Genomic DNA, 16,438 nt, shown 5'->3' on the forward strand with positions numbered 1-16,438 from the left:
ATTTCTTTCAGTGTTAAATATACCAATTCAGCTGTATCAAAGCAACTGCATTCAGATTCTTATCAATTGGTCTCTTAATGCAATTGATGCATTAGTATTAAACTAAATGTTTTTCTCTAGCAGAAGAATATTCCAATGCAGTTAAAGCTGTTCTTAATCCTGTAGGTTTTGCTCCAGTTCTGTAAACTCTGACAGGAAACTCTTTACCCAAAGGGTTTTGGAGGATGGAACAAGCTCCCCAGATTGGTTTACAGAACGGGCACCTTGACTCTTTTTTAAAGGAATAGCTACTGTAGTTGAGATACCTGGACCAATTAGCTGCTATCAGCTGGGCTAGATGGGGCAAATTGTCCCCTTTTTATTTTACTGTTCCTATTTAACTAGAAATATAAGAAGTGGCTTAACTACTATAATGTGAAATAAGTTAAACAACAGCACAGCGTGGAATGCATTCGGATAAAACAGTGGACTCATCACTGGAAGAGGTGGCTTTATATCCCGAAAGTCACAGCTGTTGTGCACTCAAGCCAGGTGCTTGACGCGGCTTGCTTCGGGAATGTCCAGCTGTACAAGTGGGTACACAAGTCTCTTTGGATAAAAGCATTAGCCAGTCAAAAGTCATAGGGTGAGGAGGTGCAAGAACTTGGCCAACAATGCTCCTGTCCAGCCCTGGTGTGGGGCGCCAGCTTGTTCCACCACAGGGAAAAATGGTAGGTTTTCCTGATCATTGTTCTACATTAATGTTTTGCAGAAAACGCAAGTTTCACACGTGAGAAAAGGCTGTTTGGTAGTTAGTAACTGATAATTGTTAAACATTCCTGGTTAGCTTTCTCCGCACTCCACAAACATTTGTGTAAAGAACTTGGCTTCTGTTCCTCAGTTTTAAATGCACTTCCTTGTTACAGAGCCCTACTGCAGGTTGCAAATACCTTAATTTTCTTGCTTGCAAGTTTTTCCACTATGTTTTCTTCTTGAATTTGCTTTAGTCAGGAAGAACTCACTGGCATTCTGGAAATCCTTAAATCTTTTTGCTTTTCAAAGGACTATTAATAGCTGCAGAGCTTGTAGCAATAAGATCTACAGCTGATCAGGTAATTTTAGTACAGAAGCGGGCTGCATGTTGGTCATCGAGACGACACAAGACATTTCAATCCAAAGCTTTCTGGAGGAAGAAAACGGATCGTTTCATCTGTGACAGTAGGGCCACCGCTGGTTTTCTCATATCGGACTGCCTGGAGATCGGGCCGTCTTCCAGACGGAAAACTTAGTTGGTTTTTAGTTCTCCACTTAAAGTAGTAGAACCTGTGAAACAAGGAAAATTAAGAAAGGCAGCTGACCTAATTTGTCTGAAGATAATTAAAGAGTAGAATCAGAAGAGAAAAATGAGGCATGAAAAGATTTCCTGGCTGCTCCCCAACAGAACCTCATTATTGAAGCACAAAGCACAATGTAAAACCTTACTGTACCTCCTGATGTGCAATGAAGCTGCTTAGTATCTAACTTTAGAAACAGTCGGCATATTGGGACGTCTGCTTTTTATTCTTTTTAACTCCTTAACTTTTACAGCTTTCTTCAGTTCTTCAGCCTGTTTGTCACTGTGCTAGGCAGTGGTCGAAGGACAACATTTATAAAAATGCTTCTCTGTCAGACATTCAATTTCTTAGCATTCAGCATGTCTGGGTGAAGTAACATTTCTAAAACAGCTGGAGGGTTTCTTTGAGGAATAACCGTAATGCATGTGTAGTCTCCATGTGCTCATTACAGCACCTGCTAGCCAAATTGAGCCCCAAAAGAAATGGGAGGCTAGTCATTTGAGTACAGTTCGAGTACAGTAAAGCTTGTGCTCTGTTAATTGTCTAGTCACAACATGATGATGTAATTCTTTGTTACGGTCCACTTGCCTTCTCAAAATAGACGATTATCTGCACTTTTTTCAGTGGGTTCTGTGAAGCTCCTACAGAACTGTCAGATGTATAGTGTAGCTTTTAGCTCTTCGTGGGATCATGTGGTAGAAAACAGATATTTGGTGTAGAAGTACATAATGTGTGGTACAGGGAGAATTCTTATTTGTCTATCTATAAATAGTTTTTCTGAGAACTCATTCACATCTGTATTTAGTTGGCTCTTCCAATCTATGTTGGAATTAAACTTTGTACTTTAAAGGGGTTGCAATTTCTAGATTGGGGTTGTGATCTACCTCAAACTAGTACAGACACAGGTATATTTGAAAATAACATTTTGGATAGAAAAAAGGTTTTCGTTTCAGTGTATGCCAGTATAAGTCTTTTAGCCAAATGGATTTCCAGGAGCAGATGAACATGGTCATCTTAAGCAGGTCAGAGATTGTGCTGTGCTGACAGTCAGTAGGTTTTTTGCCACATATCTTTAATTGTCCAACTTAATTTAGGAGATCCCTTGCAAAAAAGGTTGCACCTTCGTTTTTATTTTTCTGGAAAATGGAAGTAAAGATTTCTCAAATTTAAGGTATTATTAATAGAATTACCAATTGACAGCGCCTAGGAATCGCATTTAAAATGGGCTTTTGTTAAATTTGAGTGTTCCAGAAGTTCCTATTTTCACAATGTTTTTCCTGTTAACATGCCTAATTCAGTATTATGTCTTTATCTGGCAGAAATGTTAAATGTTCAGAGATTAAAAAATGGAAAAATAAAATCAGAACACTTAGTTTGATAGGTACTTCAGAAACATCCAAAGACATGGTACAAAAAATTCATACACAGTTGTTTAATCAGGATTTTTGGTCTGGCTGAACAAAAAATGGTTACATTGAGGAATACGTCCTTTTAGTCTACTAGTGTCTTATTTCACATTAGTAAGGCATGGGTCACTTTTTAGCTACCGTAGAGAGTAAAAGCTCGTTGTTGTTTTTTGGCACATTTGCTCAGATGAGCCATGTACAAAAATTTGCAAAGCAAATTTCATTTTCCATAAAATGTACAAATGCAGACAATATCAGCATTCATTTTTCAAATGCATACTTGGCAGAAGGCACCTTTACTGTATCTTGACTCAACAGCTGCACTAAATCATTGGTTTTCTTTCGATTGCAGTCATTCAAGGTTCTTTTTTGCATACGCTTGTGAAGTAGTCAGTCCGTTTATGGATAGGCAAACTTGAAACAAAGACTAGTCGAATGGTTGTGCCACCTTCAGGTGTGAAGCCTTGAAGGGTTTTTAGGTCAGAAATGAGGTTATCCTGTCTTTACAAATTTCTTAGCTATAATCCAAATAATAAAGACAACTTGAACTGTGAAACAGTTTATTGGAAATTTTGTGGCGAGAAACCTAGAAAGGCAATATGACCACATTTTACGTGCTTGTATGTTATATAAGTTAAGAAATGATTAAAAGCAGATTTTTGTACAGATGTAGAAATCAGTATTCATCTTTCATAAGTGACTAGCAAGAGGAAGTTAAAGATCTGCAAACGATAATTCCATGTTTGAAGTAGGTTTGTGGGGTTTGTTTGTGTATTCCGGTGTCCTGTAATGCGGACATTTAAGTAAAGAAGCAGAGACTGCCAACGAGTTAAACCAAGTTTTCTGCACAGTAAAGCCTCACAGAGCTCCTATAATGATATTGTAATTCTGATCCTCTTGGATGAAAATTCCCAGGAATCAATGCCAAGTCAAGTCATGAAAATTTGAAGGAACTGCTTTGTAGTGTGTGGGAGTTTACTCCTGATGAGTCAGGGTTGTGGTTTGTAGAGTCTTAATGTCTTTTAGAGTCTCTCTGCAATGGCTCTGGCTCCAAACACCTGGAGACCTCTGAAGATGGGTCAGATTGATCTGCATATAGACAGCTGTTTGTTTGTTCTTATTGAAGTATTTGCAAGGAATTCAATGCGTCATCTGTCTGAATTTTTAATATCTTTTTGTAAATCGTATTCTTACCATCAGATATATATATAGATTATAAAATACTTAAGATTTTCCCAGAACAGTTTCATTGGCAGAGCATACAATTTTAAGGTTAGTATTTTTTTGTGTGTGCCACCTTTTTATTTTTCATTCAGTCAAAAGACATTTTTTTAACCAAACTGACTGTGCTTGAAAAGCAGGTTTAGGACTGTGAAAATGGTAATTATCCATGTGAGAGCACAGAAGGCCTGGAACATTATAATTGTATTATTCCATACACAGAAGGGCAGAAGTCATGACGTGAAATGAAACTTGTAAAAACTACAGTGAGATGTATTGGCAAGGACATGCTTAGATTTAAATGGCTGCCTTAAAATTGCAGTAATTGACTTTTTTGGCATCAAAAATAAGTTTGAAGATGCAGTGTTAGCGTTGATAAATTGCAGCTTTAGTTGCACTTTGATAGTGACTTGATCCGTGATGTTGCACTTCTTCCTAAGGGCTTTTCTTAAGGTTTAATTTTACTACAGTACATTTGTTTCATATTAAGTAAAACAAAGATTTATCTGTTCTTTGACTTAGCTTGGAATTAAGAAATACATAATGCTGTCAACATTTCACATTTACTCCCAGCCAAGCATGTAGATCATTTTCATATTAATTCAGTAGCTCTGAATTACTCTTTCCTAATCCTAAACGGATTATCAGGAACATCCTTTTGTAGCAACTGCACTGACATTTTGTTGAGCAGATCTGACATTTTAACTTTGATTTTCAGAATGCTTTAAGAGTAGCTGATGATTTTACAATGAATATGTTGCATCCTCATTATCTTTCTTGTTGCCTAATGTCTCTTAAGCAATGAGCTTTTGTGGCATCCTCTGCTCTCACTTGTCAGAAACCCCTGGGTTCAGTTGGCAGAGCAGTAGTGGCTCAAGGACCAATCAACATAATTTTCTTACGATTTTATGGATCGCCTTGCGAGAGGTATCAGGCAAATGCTCAAGGAGGCTGTGTTGAAAAAGGATCGACTCTTTCCCAAATGTGAAGCGTACTGTATTTCATGGAAGACAAATGAGCTTTATTTATTGATGGACCATCTGCTCATGAAAAGATATCTGTCATGTAGTTGCAGGCTTAAAAATGGCGTGTATAAAGAGTTGCAGTTTCATCCTAGTGTGTGCTTTACATAACCTATTTAAAACATTTTCCTGCCTAAACCTAGCCATCTTCAGTGTAGTGTTTTTGTTTTCAAATTTGTGTTTATGAATGTGCTTCATAAAAGAAGTTCTTTATATTTAACTTATCACTTTTAACAAGCAGTACTGAAGACAAATTGCTGAAAAACTAGTATTTTCCTTGTAACCTCTTTTCAAGTGCTCAGCCAATGTTCCTTTGTTACAGTACCAAGGTTTTTCAGTGCAGCCTTATGTATGGTCATGCTGGTAGTATATCGTATGGTTACTGCTTGTGCCTCTTCTGGATATGGGATGACTAAGTGATTTAGACAATGGATTGGGAATGATCTTGAAGTGCAGGAGGTGAATGTTTTGGTAAGTTTCCTTATCCTTATTAAGGATAACCAGGAATGTAAGCCTCTACTTTGAATTTTAGGTGGCTGTATCTCCAGAGGTATCAGTCAACTATCCTCTTTGGTGACTGAATGAAAGTTTTTGAGAAAAAGACAAGTTTTTTTTTTCTTTCCTAGTCTCAAGGTGTAATTAATATGACTAAATTGTGCCTCCAGAAGTCATTTCCTCTTTTCAAATTCTTCTCCTAGTTTTTCACTTGTGATTGTGTTACGTGCTGTTACAATGGGCTCATAATGAGGGGGATTTTGCTTTTGTTGCCAAATTCCTGATATCGGTGAAAGTTGTTTGGGAATAAAGGATCTTGGCATGGTTATATAAAAAATGTTGGTAGTTTGTCATGCCTAAAGGGTGTATTGAAAATCTAGAGATGGAACGTTCCTGGCAAGTAGAAACTGGATTATGTGATGAACCAAAGCAACACTGTTTCACTGGAATAAAATATTCACTTACGACTGAAAATGGAAGAAAATGCCTTCTCCCAAAACTGGAATTGTATTTTTCCCCAAACTGTAGAAACTGTCATGTGAGAATAGTAAACAAACTGATCCATAACTTGCTATGATGAAATGGAAGGATTTAAGGAATTAAGTTCAAACTTCTGAAATTTAAACAAATTTCTTTCTCTAAACCTGCCATGGGAATGTTAAGATTCAGGAGAATCTTGGATTAACATCTCATCCAAAAGCCTTTAACACCATGTTCTGTTCTCACCATCAGGCACATCTCTGTGATTTCTCCTCTAGGGGGCTCTCTGCCCTCTGCATGTCCACAAGCACCATTTCATTTGCTCATATGTCCCATCCAGATGTGTACAGGTCTCATGTAGCATTTGGTGTCTCTTGGCATTTAGCTTTGCCTAACTGCTGGATACTTCCTGCTGTGCGATATAAGGTTAAGTTCCTGAAAGCAGATAAAATTACTCTAATGTTATGAATTCCTTGTGCATCCCCCTTTTAACTGAAATAAATAGGAGGGTCGTTTTACTAGAGATGATTTATATTTTGGCCTATACGTAACGATAAAAATATCTTGATTAATAGAGCATGAAGCATTTACAAAAGCACTAGGAAGTCTTAAACTTGCAGAATGTTTTAAAAATGCAGTCATTGATTGGGCTTGACCTTTGGTGACCTTTGAGTTACGAATCTGTTCCGGGTTCTCCTAATTATTCATTTTTCAATTGTCACTCTGTAAGCTTACTGGAAAACTTAATTTGACGAGACAGTTGGACAACATGGAACGGTTAGGATTTGCAATTAATGAGTCAGCAAAGATCCTACAATGCTGTCTTTAAAACAATTAAAATTTGAATAGAAGTGTCTGCATTCAGTGGAACTTTGAATGTCGTTTTGAAACTCATTTGTCCACATTGGGGTTTTGGTTCACAATCTCATTAGTCAATGTGAAAGCTTAACAGATTGAAAGCAGTACAAGGGGTTAGTTAAATTAATTAAAGAAGTACTTCTAAGTGGTAGGGAGAAATGCATTCCTGTTAATCAATGGCTTTTTATTCAGGAAATGACATTTGTTTAATTTGCAAGGAACACATCCATGAGGTAATTCTGTGGTCTGGGAACTTGATGTGTTCAGCCAGTGATGTCTAACCTTTTCGTGTGAGAATGATGTGCCCTGTTTTCTTCAAGTGCATTATCTGTAATAACTGGTATTGCATTACTAATTCAAACTAGCTCTTCTAACGGAAATGACAAGGTTGACTTAAAAACGTCCTCTTGGGTGTGGAAGATGTTGACAAAACAATTTCATGAAAAGAAGGGAGTTTTTTCCCAAAGTTTCATTCCTTCTCCTGCAACTTTTATACCAGGGAAACTGGTAAGCAAAAAAAGTAAGAAAGCATTTAAAAAATCCACTAGTGTCTGAAGAGGGTTATGTCACATGCAGTTTAAGCCACTGGTTCTGCAGCTTCTACATAGCTGTGGATAAAGCTGAGAATATTAGCTGTCAAAGGATCACATGTAAGCAGTGTCCATCTGCTTTAAGCTTAAACCACATTTCTTATGCTTAGAAGTTCACAACATATTAATTTGGATATTTTTTGTGAAAAGGTTTTGCTTGGCTATTTAGATGATTCAGACTAAACAGCATTTCACATGACCCCTGTGGACCAGGTGAACATAAGCCAATAAAATTTTGTAACTTTTTTTTTTGTTTTCAAAATCCTTGAGAAGAAAAACAAAAGCACATGACATGTATGCGATTTTTAATAACTGCTCTTCTTTTTACTGTTTTATTTCAAAATAAATCTCTTGGGTGGGGGGGGTGTATTAGAATTGTAAAAAGCAAATATATTAGAATTGCTTAGCAACAGGGTTTATCAGTAGATAATTTAATTTTCTCAGAATGTGGTTCCAGTTCTAAAAGATTTGTTTCTGTGGGATAAGTGTCTCGAGTTTGTATGTATTGAAATATTTTAACGTAAGGCTGCCGTGAGAAAAAACAACTCGGAGCCTAAAAGCAGGTCCTAGCAAAAGCAAAATAGGTGTATATGAAGCTTCGGACTGACGGAGGTTCAGGCAGTTGGTATCTGTGCGTGGCTGAGGAGTCAGGCATGTGGAGATTGACTCCCCCACCGGGTATTACACCTCCAGGCATGTCTGCGTCTTGCGCCTCTAGCATGAGTATTGTCAGCAGACTAAACAGCAAATATTTTGTTACTCTTTTTAATAAGTTTCCTGAAACCAAAGTGAAGAGAGTTTACCCAACAGAACAGGATTTCTTACAATGTTTGATCTGACTCAGTTTTGGAATACAATTACTGAACAGTGCAAAATGCAATATAAACAGCCAAAAGTCTCCTAAATTTACTTGGGCCTCGAAATACAGCACTGAGTGTAAAAAAAAAAAGTCTTAAGTTGTGTGGGAATGCTAACCCTAACCCTAGCTGGGGTTTCAAATGAGCAGCTCTGCAATCTGTCTGAAGCCCTCCAGTCATCAGAATTGAAATCTTCCTCAAACCGTAAAATGAGTCTAAAGCAATCAAAACCATTGGTAAAAGCTCTTGGAAATGTATGGTCTTCAATCAGCTGAAAACTGCTGTTAAAATGGTATTTAAATGAGCATTCATTTTAGGGCAGGATATGGTTAGGGTTACAAGAATGATTAAATGTTGACTCCAGTTATACTTCTAGTTGCACTTAAAAAATTAAACAAAATTAAGAGTTAACCCAACAGAACAGGTTTTCTTAAACTTTTAATCCGCGTTGGTTGTTGAATACAATTACTTAAATTATGAAATATACAATATAAGTTGCCAAAACTAGCCAAAAACTGATCACAAGATAGGAGGAAATTATCACTCGGCCTAAAAGTGATCATTGATATGGAGCAGTGTATTTTGTGTTAGTAGTTTAAAATGCATTGATCATTGTAATTTCATTTCTAATTTTGTTTCTTTATTCTGTGGCAGGGTAGCCTAGTGTTAGATAGCTAAAGATGACCATAGTAATCTTAATGTATAAAACACAACCTTCTGTTGTCAAACCTCATGTGAGGTTATGTTGGGGTTCAAGATCTTTTTGAACTCACACAATGCCTTGTGTGGTTATATATAGATAAGTTTACCATATTAAAAATATTATCTTCAAAACCGCTACCTGTCAGTGACACAACTTGTTTCCCTCCTTTTAATTACAGGGATTGTTTAAAAATAACATCAGGCCTATTGATTTAAACTCTGCTCGTGATTAGCACTTCACACGTGTGTTTGCAGTTATTAATCTTTAAAGAGGCTTTTCTTTGAATAAGAGAGGAGTGTTTGCCTACGGGAAGCAGATGCCCAGGAAAGAAAGGTCCAGACCTCAGCAGCAGGTTTCTACACTGCTGCTGTAGTGTGATTTTTAATGCATTGATTTTTTTCCTCTTTTTTTGTGAATTGTAACATTGAAAGCAATTCTGTTCTGTTGAGCCTGTTTGGAAAACTTCTAAAATACATTTTTGGGGTTTTCTAATTCTAGATATTCCTGCCAGAAATGTGAAAGATTTTCATGATTTATTGTGTTCAATAAACTGAAAGCATACCTGTGTATTTACTCAACTTGCACCATTATGTTAAAAGCCAGTAGGTCTATAAACAATTGAGATATTAGCATGTATTGGGCTTAATGGAATCTTTGCCATGGCATAACAAAAGTCTGTCTTATGCAAATGTCTGCAAAGTTGTTCATTATATAGTATTTTTTTTTTAGAGTATTCACAGTAGCGGATGAACTCCTGTAGCACCTTCTCTGGATTGCATCGTAAAACGGAGCATTTGCATAAATCTCCTGAGTCACTGGTGTGGGACTTGTGCTAGAATGTGGAGCGGGGAGTGGGGGAGAGGCTAGCGTTCACTGTGATAAAACAGGCCAGCCTTCTGTGAGCCTTCCTTCCCATTTCAGTCTGACAAGGCCCGGGGTCAAGTGGAATCGCTTTGTTTTGGCATTTCCCTTTGTGAACTGTCCATTTTTCTAATCAGTTGTTACAGTTAAGGTACTAATTAAGATTTGCCACTCTGGTGGTCCTTTTAAGATGGTTCAGAAGAAAATCAGTGGCAGGAAGCTGACAGCAGTACAGTGAGGGGGCAAGTTTAATCCGCTCATGCCTCTGTCAGTTCCAGAAACACAGCCAATTGAGTAAGAGCCGTACCTCATAATAAAATAAACCTGTGGAAAAGTACTACCTAAACCCCTCTTTCTGAAAGAATGAAGTATCATAGTGATACTTCCCACCCAGACTTTATTTTTATGCAAAAGAATTGAGTCTTTGAAATGTACATTTTACTTTAAACTTTACATATGTTCACTTATAGCTAATTTTATTCTTGGTCACTGTGGCATTGTGCGGTTTGCAGTTCTTGAAAGATATGTTTTATATACAATTCACAAATGTTTACCAATTTTTTTTTCCATTGAGAATTTTGTTTACACAACAGCTGAAATGATTCATATTGGATTGTGGCAGATTATTTTCTTGAATTAAAACCCGTGAAAAAATGAGTTGATTTTTATGAATGTTTATTATAAATTACTACAAGAACAATGAGTTTGTAAGACTTATAAACAAATATCTGAAACACATGTACATTAACAGGTCTTACTAACCATTTTAAATGCAGTTCATTATGAATGAGCTTAATGTTGAGGTTAAATGGTCAAACCTTCTCTCATGTAATCCTTTATTCAGAGAAATTAATGTTTTAGACTGGAATTAAATAGCATTAATACAGTATTGATACAGTAAAACCATTTGTTACGTTCTGAGTTCAGTGATACAAACTGAACAGCTCTTTAATCTTATGAACCTGTAAATGGCCACTCTTATATAGGAATGAGGTGAGGACACAGCTCTTCCTCTGTAGAGGAAAGGGCTTGAGGGACAATGTCTTGTGTTTTTGTTTTGGACTTTGTGTGATGTGCATCATATGGATGGTTAATATTTCATTTAAAGGTGCTGAAAGTGTGTGTCATATTTACAAGGAGACCCTGCTGTACACATGAAATGTTAATTTATATGTATGGAATTGGTAGCGGAGTATATTTTTGAGAAATGAGATTTTTTTTAGAAAGATCAGAAGCTGAAAAATGCTCAGAGGCATCTCCAAAGTATTCTTGAAATGTGTGTTTGCGGTCATTTAATAACAATCTCGTTCGAATCAGATTACTTTTCTGAAGTTTTTAACAGCATTTAGGAATGCAGAGCTGTGCTCTTTGCCAAGTTTTTTTTTGTTCATCTCTTTCTAGACCCCGTCCACACACGCACACACACACACACACACGTGTGTGCACTCACACAGCATGCTCTGCCTGACACACACTATTGATTTGTCAAACTGTGCCCAGTCAGGCAGTGAATCTGTTTTGTGTGGCTGTACAGTGCCCATAGTTCCTCTTGCTGGGCTTTCCCTGGCTCAGAGAGCCGCTGCGTCACAGCTGTAACATTATATTGAATGCATACCTCTTACTCATCTATAGTAACAGGGCTTCCTTTCTCTCAGAAGAGCTGAAAGACTCCAGCCATCCCCTGTGCTGAATAAAGCTGTTTACGATCTGCACGCAGTCCTGTGTTTGTTAGGCTAAGCTTGAACTGTTCTCTGCTAAGGCAGAAACGTGTATCTTTGTATATTATTTTTTGAGTTGTTAAATGAAGGAAAAGGAGGAGTGCCTTTTGAAGGCACTTTCATGGAACTACCTGAAGGCAGGTGAGACCACATTTGGTCAGTTTTTGTATACTAGAAGTGTACTGTTTTAAAAGGCTGTCATTAAAACCCTAGTGAATCCAGGAGTACATTCTTGATAGACAAAATAAAAGAATGAACTAACATACTTGGTCAACAAGCTGTTTTCTCAGGAACACAAGTTACTTTAAAATAGGGCTCACAAGGAGGCAAATCAAAAGTTCGAGTGCTGTTTCTTGTCCATTTTGTTTCAGCTGCAATGAGACTGTTGAGCCCTGTTGAGACATTTTTGGCATAGAGTCAAAGCTGATTCTTCTCCCTCCCCACCAAAGAGCTCTGATTCACAACTGGATTCAGACATCAGGAAAGTTGAGAGCACAGAGAGTTATAAAACTTTTTTTTGTAATATACGAAAAGGCTTGGTTTGGACTTGATCGTGACATTCAACTGCAGCTCTGTTGTAGCCAGGAGAAGTTGGAAACGTGTGCGTATGACTGCGTGTCGGTGTGTGTGTGTCTGTGTGGGAAATGATTACATCAGCTTGAGCAAGGCCTGTGATTGGTTAGGGGAGTGTGGTTTGATTCACTACCTAAAAGCCTGTGCTTGTAACCCTTTGTGAGTAGATCAGTGGAAGTTGTCTGCCTTGATAGAAACAGTGCCATCTGCTTGCTCTGTTCCGCAGCTATGCTAGGCAGGGTATAGACTACGTGACAGGTAGAGTATAGTAATCCATTGATACTGTACGGTTGTGCAGCGTCTTTGCTAGCAAGAGTTTGAAGGCAGCAGAGAAACAGCTCTCTGTAGAGAAAAGATTAATTTTAAAATGCCTTCGTGTTCCCCTGACTGCTGCCTATTACGGGCTACAGAGGTAAGGTTTTCCTCATTTTAATTCGTCGTCTCTCTGATCTTTAAAAGAAATGTTGTATCCAGTACGAAAAGGAATGAGGTAGAGGAAGATGGCTTTGGAAATGTTTAGTGTCTTTTGGGGAATTTATGTGGAAACTGGGCACATGAGTGAGTCATCTTAGAAATGATTTTTGGGGGATTCTAAAGGAAGTGGAAGTCTCTGCCAAGAGGACTTCGAGGTGGAAGAGATTTTTAAAAAATATTTTTAAAACATTAGCTTCGGTTTCTATGGACTGGGTTTCGATGTGGGGGAGGGGAACAGGTGGTCTTAAGAGGACTTTGGAATCTGACCTGTACTGTTTGAACTTGAAACGCGACTGAGAGCTCTATACTTAAAACCAGGATTTTATTTGGCAAATCAGAGGAAGTTTTAAAAGCCACATTGAGTCCCTTTGCATATGTTAAGTCTTCCTGCAGCTAAAGTAAGAGCAGCAATAATCCATCACTTTTAGTGAATTTATTTTGTCTTGGATGTCCACATTTTTATGTGTAGCTTTTTTCTGATTTTTTTCTGTCTTTCAACTGTTGCTTATGTTATGTCAGCAAATGGCTTTGTCTGTTACAGATCGTTAAAATTTTTAGTGAGGATGGCACAGGCAAAGTAGTGGAGATACCAGCGGACATGACGGCTAGAGACCTCTGCCAGCTGTTGGTGTACAAGAGCCATTGTTTGGATGACAACAGTTGGTCCCTTGTCGAGCACCACCCTCATCTCGGACTAGGTAAGTGGCAGCAGGATACAGCGACCGTTTTTTCAAGAAGAATATAGAAGCTGGGAATTTCTGTTCCTGTGGGAATGTGAAAATGTTCTGGGGGAAAAAATGAGTTGATGCATACTTTGATTCCTCTGAACTTGAGTGAATTTTTTTTTTACAAATCATGCAGTGCTGAGAGACTTTTATGAGGAAAGTAAAAACTGCTCTGCACTGGCTCTCTCCACAAGAGAAAGGATGCTGAGCCTTGTGGGTGACTTGTTTTCGTGGTGTTACCTGTGGTTCTTGAGAGTTGCAAGAGCACTAGGTATCAAGCCAAGTGATGGTGTGGAATTCCTGCGTCTGGCAAAAAAGCTTATGGATGATTGAAAGTGAATGTTATACCTTTTAAGATCCTTGCAAGCATGGACAGAAGTCTAAGCCAACGAACTGAACAGGGTGGGAGCTGGCAACACTGTCTTGGAGCTGTGAGGTCTGCCTGGTGGTTTCAGTAAAATGGGAGATGGCTCATTTCATCCTACAGTGTACAGGGCAGTGTAGTTTTGCATTTTATTATTAATCTGCTGGTTGAGTATTAATGCTGGAGATTTACTTGGATGCACTACAGTCCTGTACATTCCAGGAACTCTACTTGTTGGCGGCGCTTTATCTCTGGAATTAACAGTTAATCCCCCCCAGCAATCAATTAAGACACGTGGATCTCCTAGTTTCATTCGGCTTATGGCAAGCATCAGCATGTCACACACACTGCTCCGTGATGAACTGAGTGAGAAGTTGCGCTGGGGAGCGTATGGGCTTCCCGGCACCAGCAGGAATCCGCTTGTGTCGCCACTGGTTCAGTTTGGCAAAGGACCTCATTTTAGTGTTGCAGCTCGTGAGACAGAAAACAAACAAGGCAGTAAAAGTGTTGTAGATTCTGGCCTTGTAGAAATGAACCGCTGGTCACGCAGGAGTTGACCTGCGAGGTGCAGAGCAGGGTGGTGTAAACGTGCCTGGAGCACAGTGTCCAGCCTGCTTCACACTCATGCAGCCAGAAAACCTGTAAGTTCTGCCTCCCCTGTAGCACTCAGATATTATTTTTGCGGCCCCCTGCACAGTATACATTTTAATAAGACCCAAACAACAGCGAAAAGGTGTGTTGATTTTGACTGTATTTCAATATGTCATCCAGCAGTACAAAATGGAGCTCTGGATTTTTCATGCTAGTATCGGAGAACACTAGTATGATCGCCGTTTGTCACCGGTGCCTTTTTGATGGCAAAATAAAATTTTGTAATGGAGGAGGAATACAACACTGCAGATGAGCTTATTGGAAAGCTGGTAGAGTAAGGCCTGTATTTTCTTGTGGGGGAGGGTGAGTGATCGCTTCGGTTCACTCAGCTGTTTCAAGGCATGCATTTTCATGCTCATAAAGAAATGAACTAAGTGACTCAACTAGTTAAGGCTAAGTCTGTGTAAGCTTTCTGTAATTGTCTGGGATCCTTTATGAATGCTTTTCAGCAGGAGCTAGGCACTGTCACAGAAATGAAATACACAAGAGTGCAGATCTAGGGCTCGTGTTGCATAGCAAATAATATAGACCTTGTGGATTTTTTTTTTGAAGATTCCATGCTGTAACTATAGTAACAGCTTCACTTTCTGTAGGTTGAATATTTCTTTAGCCGCTGGCATTTCCAGGAAAATGTCAGCACAAAAAAAAAGTTAATGAGCACAAAAAGGTAAAAGATACACCATGTAAAATCATACAAATTAAATAAAGACAATTAAAGGCGCAACCACCTTAAAGCAAAGGTGTGTTTTATGGTGTTAGCTACCTGATATGCGAGCTGCCTGACCTGCCATTTTACAAGCTCTTCGCAAGCCTGAAGTTAAAATAAGTATTTCAGTTCTGAGGTAAGGTAGATAAAAATAATTAATCTGATGTAATATTTTCTCTTTTTGTTAAACATAGTATACATTAAAGATTTGGTTGCTTAGTCTAATTGTTAAATGGTTGCCCTAAAGTGACCTTATTTTTATTAAATCAGCCTGTTGCAGACTCTTGCATAATGCAGTCAAGCTAAGAAATGACATCATCTTTAAAAAATTTCTAGTTCCTATTTTTGTCCCTCCGGTAGTTTTCTTAATTCTGTTCACACAAAGTACCTATGTGCTAGAACAAGACATGACACTCTTTTCCATTAGGATAATTAAACCTTCTTGAAGACTACAGTTGTATTAGAAATTGTTGAAGTAATTGGAAAATGTTATCATGACACCTTTTATAGAATAATTGCAATTCCATGTTTTGTTGGTTTGTGGCCAAAATAATTTGAATGGATTGCCACAGTGCAGTCTTGGAAAAATGTCAGAAGCCTAGGAATTGTGCATGTGGTAACCAGTGACATTTTCAGACCAGTCTCTCTCAGACACAGAGAGGAATTTTTAAAATGCAGTTAATGACAAGCTCTTATGATGCTCTTATCTTCTGAGGTAGCCTTGACCAAACGTTTTGCAATGCCCTTGTTTAAAGATGAGAAAACCTAACTGGGCACAGTCGTGCATACATAACTTTTGTTCCTTGTGCAAATAAATAATGTAATTTTCAAAGCATTTTGTTCATGAATAAGGTATGATCTTGTTGTTTTTTTTTAATTAATCATAAAAGAATAAACATAAAACTCCATAAGAAGTCAACCTATGGAAAAGTGTTTTGAAGATTTTATAAAAAGTATTGCAGTTAAACATTTTTGAAGAACTTGAAACATTAAGAATGTTTGAAACAGTTTCTCCTCTCTTTGCTTTTAAATATAAAGGTTGGGTACCGTGTTACTATGTAAATATTGTAATATTCCAAATTGGGTCTAAATTGGCATAATTAAAATGGCATTGAAGGTATAAATCTATTACACAACCAATCTTCAGGACATTTAGTCTTGCAACATTTATTTTTGTCGGATAAACCAGTGTGTGGGTTGCCTGCATTTGTGTCAGCCCCCTGAAGAGTTTTGAGACTTTAAGGTTCTACAGGGTAGGCTAAAGCTATTAGTTTGAGAAATGTTGATTAGATCTTCAAAAAGCACTCTCTCATCCCACAGGGCTAAGGTGGAGTCCCATTTCAGCATTGTTTAGAAGATTACAGTGTGTGTTATCTCAATTTTTATTGGTATTGATTAGATCTTCAACTGTTGCTGTTTTC

General features: G+C 37.9%; 1 protein-coding gene across 1 annotated transcript in view; it reads left to right on the top strand.

Moving 5' to 3' along the window:
• Positions 1–16,438, top strand: part of grb10b (growth factor receptor-bound protein 10b) — a 94,026-nt gene that overhangs the window by 65,689 nt on the left and 11,899 nt on the right. Inside the window, exon 6 of the mRNA XM_088928574.1 lies at positions 13,113–13,269. Coding sequence (XP_088784700.1) covers positions 13,113–13,269 — 157 coding nt within the window. The remainder of the gene's footprint in view (positions 1–13,112; positions 13,270–16,438) is intronic.

Source organism: Atractosteus spatula, chromosome 12, assembly GCF_055471065.1.
Source record: "Atractosteus spatula isolate fAtrSpa1 chromosome 12, fAtrSpa1.hap1, whole genome shotgun sequence".
NCBI classification, from domain to species: Eukaryota; Metazoa; Chordata; class Actinopteri; order Semionotiformes; family Lepisosteidae; genus Atractosteus; species Atractosteus spatula.